The following is a 14,827-nucleotide window of genomic DNA, read 5'->3' on the forward strand; positions in this document are numbered from 1 at the left end:
TTTATATGGGTGTAGTTAGAACTGCCTCAGCAACGGTGGCCCACCTCTGTTAAGGCGGAGCCTCTCTGCAGTGGCGGGTTGCCGTGGCAACGGCGGGCTGCCTCAGCAATGGCAGGTTGCCTTGGCAACGGCGGGCTGCCTCAGCATTGGCTGACTGCCTCCGTAGTGGTGGGCTGCCTCGGTAATGGCGGACGCCCCTCCCCTTCAGAAGTGGACCGTCCCGGGTTTAGCTGCGCTTGCTGTGAAACTCTCAATCCAGAGAGTTTCTGATTGCTGTTCTTTTGTGGGGGTGGGACCAGCGGAGCCTGATCGCCTGGCTCCCTGCCTCAGAGCCTTTTTTAAGTTGGTGTTCCAGTCGCCTGTTGAAGAGGCGCCGGGGTCTGTTTGTTTTCCCCTGCGGCCACTCACTGTGCTGGCTTAAACAGCAGCACTGAGATTTGTTAGCTTTTTTTTTTTGCCCTGGAATCTACTGTCCTGGTTCTCTGCTCAGTCCCCTTTTTAAACAGATGAATGGGCGACTTCCTGTGGCTCCAATTGCCAGCCTAAAGGGCACCTGGACCAGTGTATTTTGTACAGAGAACCGCTGCTCCAGGGCGCCAACAAAGCAGCCGCGTGGGGCAAAGCAGCGGCGCCGGCTGGCACAGCCGCGCTGGTGACCCGTGGAGCTCCTCCGCCTGCGAATTTCCTAGTCTGTGGGCAATAAAAATGCAGTGTCCACTCACCCTCTGCGCTTTCACTGGGAGCTGCAATCCTGAGCTGTTCCTAAACGGCCACCTTGGATCGATCCACCGGAGATTTAGTTTTGAAGCACAGGTCAGCTCCTGATTACTGCAGAGAATATTCCCAGAAAATATGCTTACCAAGTACAGAAGGAGGAGGAGTACCTTTTGAGACATGTCATCTCATTGGGAAGAATTTCTGTGGGTTCATTTGATACAGAACAATCCCAGATGTCATCGACTAAATGGGATATTTAGATACTTTATAACACCTAAACTGTGGAGGACATGTTTCAGGTTTTTTTTTTTTTTTTTTTTTGGGACTGGTTCTAGACTAGACTTTCTAACCTCTATAAACCATTGGGACTTGCTCACATTTGAAATGTGTTTTTATTAGGGAGAAAATGGCACAAAAAAGGTAGAATACCTCTTAAATAAAAGCATTTGTCTTACTGAACTTTATTCTGTTTTGATTATAGATAGCATCAGTTGGGCTTTTCATTTAAATAAACAATTAAATCTTACTGATTGCCCATAAATCCTCAAATTCAGATTTCATTCTACTAAGAATGTAAATTCCTGAAAGATTCATTCATTTATTTATTGGTTCATTTATTCACAGAAAGTCAATTACTATAATAGTCTGATTTAGGAGTCCTAGACAATTTTTAAAAGCTTGGTTTTGTAAATATAAATGGGTTACTATTTAATAGATTAACCACATAACCTTGATTTACTTGCCTAATGAATAAGTAGCTGGACCAGGCAAGTGGAATACAGATTATTTACTGCTATATATTTAATGCTTTCAACAAATATTATAGTCATTTTTTAGAACTAGGCTTACATAAAGTATAGTTTTCCAGAAGACATTAGGTAATCTAGAAAGTAAGTTAAGAAATACTTTACTTAAATGTAATTGATTTTAAAAATACCATCTCTAATTCCTCTTGGCAGCTGAAAACAGTATCAAGTGTAATGTAGTTTGTAGAGTAGCAGGTAAATCAAACTTGTATTTTTCCTCTGGAAGTAAACTTTATTCTAGTTGTAAGATAGTGGAGCTTTTTTTAGCCAAGCTTTCAGACTAAAGCCAAACCTAACAGATAACAAAACTTTCCCTAATCTGATATTTAAAAAAATTTGCCATTTGTGAATTCATGAGTAGTAGATTATTAGATTATTTTGGGATGCAGTTATTTCTGTCTATTAGTCTACTACTGAAGCAGCATGTGAGGGGAAGTCCTGCTGCCTGTTACAGCATCAGGTGTGAGAATTAATCTATAAGGTGAGTATGCCATTTATATTTTAATATGGAAAATTTCAGTTACTTTATTTGTTGAGTCAGTTTAAATACTGATGGCTATAACCCCATTGCTGGATATATGCCCAAAAGAAAGGAAATCAATTTGTTAATGAGATAGCTTCACTTTTGTGTTTGTTGCAACTCTGTTCACAATACCAAGATTTGGAGGCAACCTAAGTGTCCATCAGCAGATGAATGGATAAAGAAAATGTGGTACTTACATACAGTGGAGTACTATTCAGCCATAAAAAAGAATGAGATTCAATCATTTGCTACAACATGAATGGAACTGTACTATATTCATTATGTTGAGTGAAATGAGCCAGGCACAGAAAGATAAACATTGCATATTCCTACTTATTTGTGGGATCTAAAACTCAAAACTATGGAACCCATGGAGTTAGTAGAAGGATGGTAACAAGTTGCTGGGAAAGGTAGTGAGGGGGTTGTGGGGGATGTGGGGTGGTTAATGCGTACCAGAAATTGAATGAATGAATGAATGAATGAATGAGGCCTAGTATTTGATAACACAACAGGGTGAGAATATAATTGGATTGTTCTTAACACAAAGGAAAAATGCTTGAGGGGATGGATACCCCATTTTTCATGATTTGATTGTTATGCATTGCATGCCTGTATCAAAACATCTCATGTACCCTATAAATGTATATACCATGTACCCACAAAAATTAAAAATAAAAATTTTAAGAAAGCTCTCTAGGTGATTACAATGTGCAGCTAAGCCCCAAGACTGCTGTTTAAACCAACATCATTTGTTGAACTAGTTGCAAATAAATGTAAAAACATTCGCTGCCAATAAATAAATATAGACTGATGGCTGTCGATGATGGGAAATAATAAACCATGACTTTCTGCTATTCCTTTAAATATTAAAAATGAAGTATATTTAATTTTATCTTATGTATTTCAATAGCACACTCTATGGAATTTCTAAAAACTCCATATTTTCTCAGCAAGATCCTAATTAGTTAAAAATTTAGTATGTCAGTTGCTCACAGTAGATTTTCAAGGTCAATATTAACCCAGTCTGCATTTCAACATTAGACTGTACTCTAGTTCTAAAAGAGAAGAAATGAAATGACACCTCAAATGGCTTTTTGATCCTCTTAACAATCTCTCTTTTTATGAGACACAAGAATTAAAGTTTATCAGCCTTTTTTTTTTTTCATCTTACAGGAACACCAGTGTATTCAGTAGCATGGGGCCCTGATTCAGAAAAGGTTCTTTTTACAGCAGGCAAGCAACTAATCATTAAACCTCTTCAACCAAATGCTAAAGTTTTACAGGTACTTCTCAGTCATTTGTAAATTGTTATCAGGATCTGCCTGACTGCTAAACTAGAGGGCACTTACTTAGGAGTCTCTTTCTTCTGGGTGGTCTTTTTACAGTCTGGCCTTTAAGTATATGGTTTAATCAGCCTTTATTACAGAACAAGGAATATCTTTATATTTCCAACAAGGTTTGTTTTTCCCTTATTTCAACTCATTTTGATAATGATACAGCGTAGTTTTGCTAATAAGAACAGACTTTGGAGTTAACCACTTGGGTTCAAATCTTAGGTTATAAAATATCGTTGAACGTCAGCCTTCTCATCTCTTAGTGACACTAATATCAGTTTAACAGGGTTGCTGTGAGGATTAAATGAGTTAAATTGCAAAGTGTAAAGGACAATTCCTAGCATACAGTAAGCACTCAATGTAGAATACCTGTTATTATCTGTATTATTGTGCTATTATAAGTTATTATGCCATTTCTACCTTTTAGTCAACAAAGGAGGCCAGGAAAACATCATAGAATGACTAGGACTTGAGTAAGAGATTTGTTGGTAGACATTGACAGGCTACAGCAGGTATAGAAGTGTTTTAACAGTTGAGTAAATGTAGATTTTGGGGAATAAGGACATAGAAATGACTTCGAGGTTCCATATTAATAACATCTGTATAGATTATGCTGTATGTATTTTACACAGTCCACATACATGTACATTTTTACAGTGTGCAGAACACTCTTCTAGGAATTCCAGGGTCATGCAAGAATAGAACATACAAGCCCCTGTCCTTAGGGACCTAAGGTAAAGAATTTGGGCAAAAGGAAGAAGCTGGGAAAGAGGACTAGTTCTGATGGCCCTTAGTCAAAGTCCTTCCATGCTAATTACCTATGCTGAAAATGTGCTATGAAATTTATACAGCAAAATAGGCAAGCTGAATCTCTGAATTTATACCTTTAGTTTATAGTTATGTGAATTTGTTTAGGTATCTGCAATTAGGTTTGTATAAATGAAACTCAGGAAGCTGATTATATCACCATTGGTCAAGTAAAATATGATTTAATGGTTCAGCTGAACTGGTAGGCCAGGAGGTAGTGGAGAGAAGGAAAAATTCAGCTAGAGAGAAACAGGAGTTAAAGTATAATTAGTAACTTCATGCAAATTATCTGTTCCTTTTGGGAGACTAAAGCAACTGCGATTCTTCTTGAACATAAAAACATATTCAAATTAGGATTGTCCACAAAAAAGTGTGTTTAATTAATTCTTGCTTGTGGAATGTAGTTCAGTTGTATATACCTCATTTCCTTTAAGACCTTCTCGACACCCAGAACTTGGCTTTATAGTGAGGACATTTTTATTTATTCATTGAATAAAAATGTAGTGCATACCTATTATATACCAGGCACTGTGGTATCAAGTAGTCAAAATGAAACAGAACATAGTTTCTGCCTTCAAGGAGCTTGTTGTTCAAAGGAATTTTACAAAATGCCTAATAAATAAGTAAATAAAAATTATTATATGCATAACAGTATGCTATTATCTGTAATATATGTTGATATCCTAAATTACAGTGTAAGGAAAATTTAAATCATATTTTGTTCATAGATCTTGAATAGGCAAATATTTATTTTGTTCCTTTAAAATGAAACTCATAAGAGTCTATGGCTGGGCATGGTAGCTCATGCCTGTAATCCTGGCACTTAGGGAGGCCGAGACAGGTGGATCATCTGAGGTCAGGAGTTTGAAACCAACCTGACCAACATGGCAAAATCCCATCTCTACTAAAAATAGAAAAATTAGCTGGGCATGGTGGCAGGCGCCTGTAATCCCAGCTACTTGGGAGGCTGAGACATGAGAGTCGCTTGAACCCGGGAGGTGGAGATTGCAATGAGACGAGATCGCACCATTGCACTCCAGCCTGGGCAACAGAGTGAAACTCTGTTAAAAAAAAAAAAAAAAAAGAATTTGTATGTATATGTGTAGCGGTATATATTGTTATATTTGTCCTTGAAGTGTATTTTAGGATGTTGAATTAATTTGACAGTTAATTGTAAGAACTATTGCTTTTCAACATGTATTATCAAAACATGTATATCAAATGTGTATTTTTGTATATTTTGAATAAACCAAGTTATGAATTGTTGCTTATTCTTAGAGCTTATTTGGCTTACATTCAATACTTTGTACTGTATACATTAAGAACAATAGATTGAGCAGGGCCTCAGGGGAAAGCCCTTAAAATCTGCCACCCTTTGAAATGGATTTAATTGACTCAGACATTAAAATACACCTTATAGTCTCCAAAGATGGTTCTTTTTTTTTTTTGAGACAGAGTCTCATCTCACTCTGTCACCAGGCTAGAGTGCAGTGGCACAATTGGCAACTCCGCCTCCTGGGTTCAAGTGATTCTCCTGCCTCAGACTCCGAGTAGCTGGGACTACAGGCGTGTGCCACCACAAGCAGCTAATTTTGTATTTTTAGTAGAGACAGGGTTTCACCATATTGGCCAGGATGGTCTCCATCTATTGACCTCATGATCTGCCCGTCTCGGCTTCCCAAAGTGCTGGAATTATAGGCATGTGCCACCTAGGCCAGTTAATTCTGTTTAGTTACATTATTCTGCCTATGGTAACATTTAATTACATGTGATATAATAGCTAAATGGGCCCCATTAATTACATTTAAGAGCAAGACATCCATGTTTAAGAGTGAGACGTTCATGTTTACTTTCTAGATTGACAATTTCTTCATGATTTAAAAAAACACCCATGTCTATGCATTGTATGTACAGTCAGCATAACCATGGGTTCTGCACTGATAGATTAACCATGAATCAAATATATTTTTTAAAAATTGCATCTGTACTGAATGTTATAGACTTTCTTCTTGTCATTATTCCCTAAACAATACAACTGTTTACATAGTATTGCCATTTTATTCATATAATAAGTAATCTAGAGATGATTTAAAGTATATGGCAGGATATGCATAGGTTATATGCAAATACTATGCCATTTTATATTAGGAACTTACGATTTTCATATCAGTGGGAGGTCCTGGAACTAGTCCCCCACAGATACCAAAGAATGACTGTATACATAGAATATATACTTGTCTATGGAAAACATCTTTTTGTTACATGGTAAATACAGCAGAAGTTTCTCAGAGTAGTCCAGTTGTGAACCAGACACATGAAGGTAAAGTGAATGAAACTTAGAAGAATATGATGAACAGAATGAAATGAAGAGAGCATTAAAAATGTTTGTGCAGAAGGTTTTCTAAAAAAAGGTTGGAGGCTAGACATGGTGGCTTACACCTGTAATCCCAGCATTTTGGGAGACCAAAGCAGGAGAATTGCTTGAGCCCAGGAGTTTGAGACTAGCCCAGGCAACACAGCAAGACTTCTCTACTAAAAAAAAAAAAAAAAAAAAAAAAAATTAGGTGGATGTGTTGGCACACGCCTGTACAAGTCACAGCTACTCAGGAAGCTGAGGCAAGAGGATTGCTTGAGCATGGGAGGTTGAGACTGCTCTTAGCCCTGATCATACCATTGAACTCCAGTCTGCGTGACAGTGAGAACCCGTCTCAAAAAGAAAAAAGTAAACAAGCATGAAGGCAATAGCAGTAATGGGATCTGCTATATGAAGGAGACAGCAAGATTTGGATTCAGTTGACATTTTTGGAATACATAACATATTCATTCAGTGTTATCGCACAAATGTCAAGCTTGAAATAGTTCAGCAGCAAGTGATTTTCCATCTGGAGTCCAGGCAACTGAGGAAATTCATAAGGTTGGAAGCTATATAGTGTATGTTATAGGTGCTAACATAAGTGTAAACTACAAATGAAACAAGCAAATGAGGTATTGTACAATAGCTATAAAAGGAAGATAGGGATCCCTGAGAAGATGACAAGGGAGTCATTAAAAAGAGGCAAAGTATATTTTCTTATAGAAAAAAACTTAAATGCTTTTAAAGTTATAATTAATATCTTTTTTTTTTTTTCTCACAGTGGAAAGCTCACGATGGCATTATTTTAAAAGTAGATTGGAACTCAGTCAATGATCTTATTTTATCTGCTGGTGAAGACTGTAAATATAAGGTATGTAATGTTTAGATTTATCACTTGACTGAAATAATCAAATTTATATGAAAAGTTTTTAGTATATAAGAATGTTCTTTTACTTTAGCCATGTCTTTATACTCCAATAATTTAGCAAATTATTTTATAATGTTCAGTGGTTTCTAAAAGCACAGATGTCATAAAGACTCTCATTAGCCTGAACAATATAGTGAGACCCTATCTCTAAAAAAAAAAAAAAAAAAAAAAAAAGTTAGCCAGGTGTGGTGGGACACATCTGTGGTCCCAGCCACATGGGAGGCTGAGGTTAAGTGGATCACTTGAGCACAGGTGGTTGAGGCTGCAGTGAGCCATAATTGTGCCATTGCATTCTAGCCTGGGCAACACAGTGAAGCCCTCTCTCTTTCAAAAAAAAGAGAGAAAGAGGCTATCTCATTGATCTATAGAGTTGGGTATTTAATAAGTAACAATATCAGCATAGCCCCTAATTTTACTGTGACTCAATTTAAATCAATTCAGTGCATTTTAAAAAATCAACCGTGCTGGTTTACTAAATATTGATTAATTTCAGGTCAAAATAATTTATAGAGAAAAATAAGGTTTAATATATAAATAACTAGAGTTAGAGGCAATTAAATTGAAGTAAATACGTTTAGAGAAAGTAGGTAGAGCTCTTACAGGGTGAAAAAAATTTAAGCAAAATACTAAGCAAACTGGGTATGGTAGCTCATACCTGTAACCCCAGTGCTTTAAGAGGGCAAGGCAGTAGGGTTACTTGAGGCCAGGAGTTGGAGAACCAGCCTAGGCAATATAACAAGACTCCGTCTCTACAAAATTTAAAAAATTAGCCAAGCGTGGCAGCATGTACCTGTCAAAATGTACTATTAAATTTAAAAGGACTTAAAATGCATAGATTTTATGTTCAGAGATTAAGTAAAATCTGAAAATTTTGACATTATAAAATAGTTTCTTTTTCAGATATTTAGGCTTCAAGAAATATAGCTTTGTTTTCCCCTTGTGTGATGGTAAAGATGTTTAATTGCTAATAAATAAGGTGCTGATTTTTAAATTTTTATTTGCTACCTTACTGGAAGACAAACGTTTTTCTGCGGTGTCTGTTATAAAATATTTTTATTTTATTTATTTATTTTTCTTTCAGTTTTGGCAAACTTCTCCCTGATATTATAAAAGATTTTTTAAAATTGCTTTTGTAGGTATGGGATAGTTATGGCCGCATGCTGTACAATTCACAACCTCATGAGCATCCTATTACTTCAGTTGCCTGGGCTCCAGATGGAGAATTATTTGCTGTTGGATCATTTCATACTTTACGCTTGTGTGATAAAACTGGGGTAAGTTATAGTGGTGAACAATCACAGATGTGCTGTCATAAATGTGCTAATGCACAACACACATGGTTCTCAGTCTTTAAAAAACATTTTCAATGGATGCATTTGGTTGAATCTTTCTAATTTGTCTTCTTAATATGCTGGTTCAATCAATTCCAGATATATGGGACCAAAATCTGTTTAAGTTTGAAGAATGGAGCACATTCTCTACTATTTTTTTTTCTGGAAATACTTATTTTGAGCATGATTGTGATGGAGGTAAAGTACTAAAATTTATGCCCATTCAATATGGAGAATTCAGGTTTAAACTTTTTTTCTAAGCTTTCACTGACTTGAAGCTCATAAACTTTTTTTTTTTTTGGCTGTCAATATGTTTCATATGAAATCTCAATTGCATATTTTTTGTAAGGAATTAATAGTGCATTTGAAAAATTGTCATTTTAAGACCAGAGGACATGGCTGGATGTGGTGTTTTATGCCTGTAATCCCAGCACTTTCGCAGTCCAAGGAGAGAGGATTGCTTGAACCCAGGAGTTTGAGACCAGCCTAGGTAACAAAGTGAAACTCTGTCTCTACAAAAAAATAAATAAATTAGCCAGGCATGATGGCGCATACCTGTGGTCCCAGCTACTGGGAAGACTAAAATAGGAGGCTCACTAGAGCCCAGGAGGTGGAGGCTGCAGTGAGCTGTAATCATGCTACTGTACTCTAGCCCGAGTGGGAATTAGACCCTGTCTCTAAATAAATAAATGTCCAAAGGACACAGTTTTCTTTGTTAAGAATTCATATTTGAATACATGCAAGAATTTTTCCTCATAAGAGAATATGCCCTCCTTCGTACAAATTCTGTTTAGAACCTAGGAAATAGCCAAGCTCAGCAGCATTTACTCATTGTGCTTGAATGAATTGTTCATTGAAGTACTGCCATAGCAGCAGCATTATGTGGTAAAAAGAGTTTGAGTGGGGCTATTTTATACTATTCCTAATTGAGGAAATCATATAATTGTTCTGTGGCTTATTTGCCCCTAATGCAGAAAAAGACAGTTAGAATTTTTAGAGCTTTTAATCTGTTAAGATTTCTGGTTACTTGTTTTCTATCACGTAAAACATGAAGTCCTTGGCCTGGCTTTAGAAGCTCTTTGAAACCTGGTGCCGTAAAATCCATTCAGTCTTTTCTCCCACAACTCTCTGTGTTCAAATCACATTGAATACTGGCTCTTGAGCCTTTCCTGCCTCTTACTAACATCCCCACTCATTTTCTCGTTTCATGAAATACTTTGATTTTTGTCTTAGACCATAGTGAGTTCTACCCATTCTTAAAGGCCTGTCTCATGTTTGACTTCCTTTGAACATGCCTTCCATTGACTCCAAAGTTTGTTTGTATATTTTTCTAATTTCTTTTCTGCTAGGTCCCTCTTTTCTCAATTAGAACATCAGGATGTTAAATCATCCCATCTAATCACTTAAGAAGCTTTTACTTCTGATTTTCCCTATCAGTGATTGTAAATCTACAGAATGCTTAGTCTCATTTTCACAATGTATTATGTTCTTACATTGTCAAAATAGTTTAATGTATATTATTTTTGACTCCCTTGTCTATAAAATCCCATAGTTCAATAATTCTCTATTATCTGTACAACACAGTAGATATTCAACAATTTATTAATAAGCCAGTTTAAACATAATTTCACTTTATCATTTTGATTAAAGTATTTAAAAATTTTTAAAACTTGAATTAAAGATTTATCTCGTTAAGCACCAAGTCTTTTTATTTAGGATGTTAATAACATCTATCTTTTATTCAATAAACATTAAATATATACTACTCATCAGACAGTGTTCTAGAAACTGGGGTTATAAATAAGAAAAAGATATAAAGACTTTCACCCAAGATGTTGACAGTCTAGTGGAGAATTAGACTAAAAGACTTACAGTAAGTATGATAAGTGCTATACAAGAGGTTTTTTCATACAAGCACTGCAAATATGTGGCAGAGCCTAACTCAGCCTGTGGGACATTTCTTCAAGAGCAGAGCCTTGAAGAATTAGTAATTCTCCAAGGAGACAAAGTTGGGGGAAGAGAGTTGCAGGCAAAAGAAACCTCTTGTGAATCAAAGTATAAAACAGTATGGTGCTTTTTGTGCAATATCTGCAAAATTTTCATGGCATAATACCAGAAGATAATTCAGAAAAGATAGATGGACTAAAGTGTTTGCTATGTAACAGAATCTAGATTTCAGTCTTTTAAAATCTAATTATGTTCTGTGGGGGCTCTTTTGGGGCTGCTGTGGGGTGGAAAAGAGGTGAGGGAGTTGAGCTCCTGATCTCTCTCACTACCTGCAACCAGAGCAGCTCCAGTTCTACTGTTTGATCATCTAGTATAAGATTTTCTTTGACCAGCTGAAATCATGAAGTTGGAAATTGAGTATATTAGTCAGTAGAGAGCCATGGATTGTATGTAGTAACATGATAGTGTTTAAATGTTGGAAATACTGCTTTGAGGTCAAAGGAACAGTGATTCAAAAGAGGGAATAAACAAAGGTAAGGAATCATAGTTTATTAGAAAAATTAAAAGTTTAGTATGGCTACAATAGTTTGGAATTTATCTTAGGGGCAATGATGAGTCACTGATCCATTTTTGATAGTTACCTTATTAGATTTGGCATTTTGGGGGAAGTATACTCTAAGGTCATCATAGAGGATAGATTAAAGGTACACTAGAGGCAGGATGGCTAATTAGGAGCTCTTATAGTACAGGAAAATTATGATGTTGGCCTGAATAATAGGGAAGTAATGGAGATGGAAAGAAATAGACAGGTTCAGGAGATAAATCCTTGGTGTATAAGTAGAAAGAGTCAAGAATAATTACCTGAGTATCCATTTAAGTATCTTACTGTTTGGAGGTTGGCCTGAGAATAATGCCCTTTCATGCCGTGTTCAATCATTACAATAGTAAACCAAGTTACTTAAATTTCAGCATTCATAAGCATCACCTGGATATTACAAAAATACACATTCTCGGGCACTGTTTGCAATATGGAGAATCAAAATCTCCGAGAATGAGGCTCTGTGAAGTGATATTTTTAGGAAGTTTCCTAGTTGTCTTTATGCAGGTTGTCCTTAAAGGGCACTTGAAAGAAGATGCAGTGAGATGTTTGATATTCCTTTTGAGTTCTGAAAGGAGCAATGCTTACTTACTCTATTGCAGAAAAAAGTACCTTGAATTTGGAGATGAAATAGTAAACTATAATTCAGGTGATACTAAAAAAGAATAGTATAATAGAAAAATATATTTCTTTAAAATCTCAGGTAATTTATTCTTTTGATTTGTTCTAAGCATGTTCTTCATTTAAAATTACTGCTGGGTTATGTCTGCCATTTTGCTGCAGCAAAAATGTTTATAGTATATGAATCATGTGTGATGATATTATCTATTCATATTCTAGACTGATTCTTTCAGAATAACTAGTTGCAAATACTATTCAAACACTTAACTTTCATTTGTTGAATTATCAATAGATTTTTTGTTTCATTTTCTGCCTTGTGTATTTCCACAAAAGTATTTGGAATTCATTTATGCAATCATTTCTTTTCTTTTTACAGGGTTTTTATTAATCCTGTAACATATATAGTTATCATTTAGATTTTTATGAGTTACTTAATATTTAGATGTTTATGACTTCATGTGTTATTTATCTGTGTGTGTATGCATATATATTTATATACATACTCTGTATATTTGTTCAAACCTTTCTGGAGGATATGTTGATATTATATATTAAAATACCAAGAAATATACGTATACTTTAACCCAGCAATTCCAGTTCTAGGATTTATCCTAGGTAACAATTAGATAAAGAATGCTTAGTGGAGCATTATTTATAATTTAACAAATGAAAAGCAATCTAAATCTCTAACAGCAAGATATTATTTAATTATAGAATATAAGCCTTATAATAAATTATTATATAGTTATTAAAAATGATAATTACTTTTATAATATCATGAAAATGTTTTAAAATATATGACCACAAGAAAAAAATAGTGACAGACTTTATGCATATCATGATCTTATTAGTACATATCTGTATAAATGAACAGAAAAATAATCTGACACGATATAACAAATTTTAACAACGGTATATCTAAAGTTTGTTGATTTGGTCACAGGTGGTGATAGTGATTTTTCTTCTTTTTTGCATATCTACATTTTCTAAATGCACATTTTCAGATAAAATGTACAGTTTTTGAAAAGGGAAAAATAGCTTTATTCTTTAGTTTTCACTAGATTATGTAATCATGTAATTCAGCCTTTCTCTTTTAAAAAATTATTGTTTTTTGAAGCTATCCAATTTATTTTAGAAATATATATTAGTTAAAACATGGGAAATTATTTTTAAGGTGACATCTGGTTTTTTTTTTTTTTTGAGACAGTCTCACTCTGTCGCCAGGCTGGAGAGCAGCGGCATGATCTCTGCTCACTGCAGCCTCTGCCTCCTGGATTCAAGTGATTCTCCTGCCTCAGCCTCCCGAGTAGCTGGGACTACAGATGTGCAGCCACCACACTGAGCTAATTTTTGTATTTTTAGTAGAGACGAGGTTTCACCGTGTTGGCCCGGATGGTCTCCATCTCTTGACCTTGTGATCCACCTGCCTCGGCCTCCCAAGTTCTGGAATTACAGGCGTGAGCCACTGTGCCCAGCCTGGTGACATCCGTTTTCTTTGGAGAATAATTCTACTTACTAAGATATAAATGCTATTAGCATTTTTAGTTAAAAAATTATCTAAATATTTTACACTTTTTTTTTTTTTTTTTTTTAAAAACGGGGTTTCACCATGTTGGTCAGGCTGGTCTTGAACTCCCTACCTCAGATAATCCGCCCGTCTTGGCCTCCAAAGTGCTTGGATTACAGGCGTGAGCCACCACACCCAGCCGAATTTTTTTTTTTTTAAACAGAGTCTCACTCTGTCGCCCAGGCTGGAGTGCAGTGGCACAATCTTGGCTTGCTGCAATCTTTGTCTCCTGGGTTCAGGTGATTCTCATGCCTCAGCCTCCCGAGTAGCTGGGACTACAGGCGTGTGCCACCACACCTAGCTAATTTTTTGTATTTTTAGTAGAGACAGGGTTTCACCATGTTGCCCAGGCTGGTCTCAAACTCCTGAGCTCAAGTGATCCACCCACCTTGGCCTCCCAAAGTGCTACAGGCATGAGCCACCATGCCTGGCCCCTGCATATCTTTTTTAAGAATGCTAAGCAGACATTGCCTTTACAAAGTTTACTCTTTTGTTGATAAGACATATTAAATAATTATATACTCAGTTACTTATAGTTGTAATACATTTTAAAAACAGGAACAGGCTGCTCTTAGTAAAGAGAACTAGTATGTCTGGAGGATCAAGGCAGGTTAGTGTGATGAAAAGGTAAGAAGGGCAACACTTATTGAAGGTCTTCTCCTTTCTGTTTACCAAGTAAGTAGATACAGTACCTGCTGGTGTCAACTTAGGGTAAGACCCAGCTTACTCTTAACGGTGTCAATTTAGACGTGAAAATGTAAGTCAGCTGGTGCTAGCTGCTTTTCTCATACAATGTTTTCTCTCTCCAGGAAAAAACACTTCCTAGACTTCTTTTAAAAAGTACATATTTTCTTTAATTTGGAAATGTTACCCTTAAATGTAGCCCCTTCTTTCTTTTTGTTTCATAATCTGTAACTTAAAGCGGTATAATGAATGTATGTCTAAATAATGTAGTAATCATTTATCCAGGGCCAGATTTTGTGAAAGAATTTCAATGTTACATACTGTAAGAATCTAATCCTCAGGAATGATCTATACCCTAGCATTTTTCAGAAATTTATCAAATTTCTATTTAGTGTTTGAGAGCTCTTCACAAATTTTTAGTTGAGTGCAGTGTTTCTTAATGTTTTGTTAAAAGTTCTTATCTAGGCTTCCTTGACAGAAATTGAAGAGTAATTTATAATATTAACTTAAAAGAATGACATTGGTGTGAATTTCCAGGTTATCTGTGCAAATATTAAGCCTAGAAAAATGTGGTTTTTTTGTGAGCATTTTTTTTTCTTTTCTTTTCTTTT

General features: G+C 35.7%; 1 protein-coding gene across 1 annotated transcript in view; it reads left to right on the forward strand.

Annotated features, from left to right (window-relative positions):
* Positions 1–506: 506 nt before the first annotated feature.
* LOC108304701 (intraflagellar transport protein 80 homolog) overlaps positions 507–14,827 on the forward strand; it is a 108,139-nt gene continuing 93,818 nt past the window's right edge. Inside the window, exons 1-4 of the mRNA XM_017529011.2 lie at positions 507–652; positions 3,188–3,329; positions 7,322–7,411; positions 8,605–8,742. Coding sequence (XP_017384500.2) covers positions 507–652; positions 3,188–3,329; positions 7,322–7,411; positions 8,605–8,742 — 516 coding nt within the window. The remainder of the gene's footprint in view (positions 653–3,187; positions 3,330–7,321; positions 7,412–8,604; positions 8,743–14,827) is intronic.

This window comes from Cebus imitator, unplaced genomic scaffold (genome assembly GCF_001604975.1).
Source record: "Cebus imitator isolate Cc_AM_T3 unplaced genomic scaffold, Cebus_imitator-1.0 Scaffold56, whole genome shotgun sequence".
Classification (NCBI taxonomy): Eukaryota; Metazoa; Chordata; class Mammalia; order Primates; family Cebidae; genus Cebus; species Cebus imitator.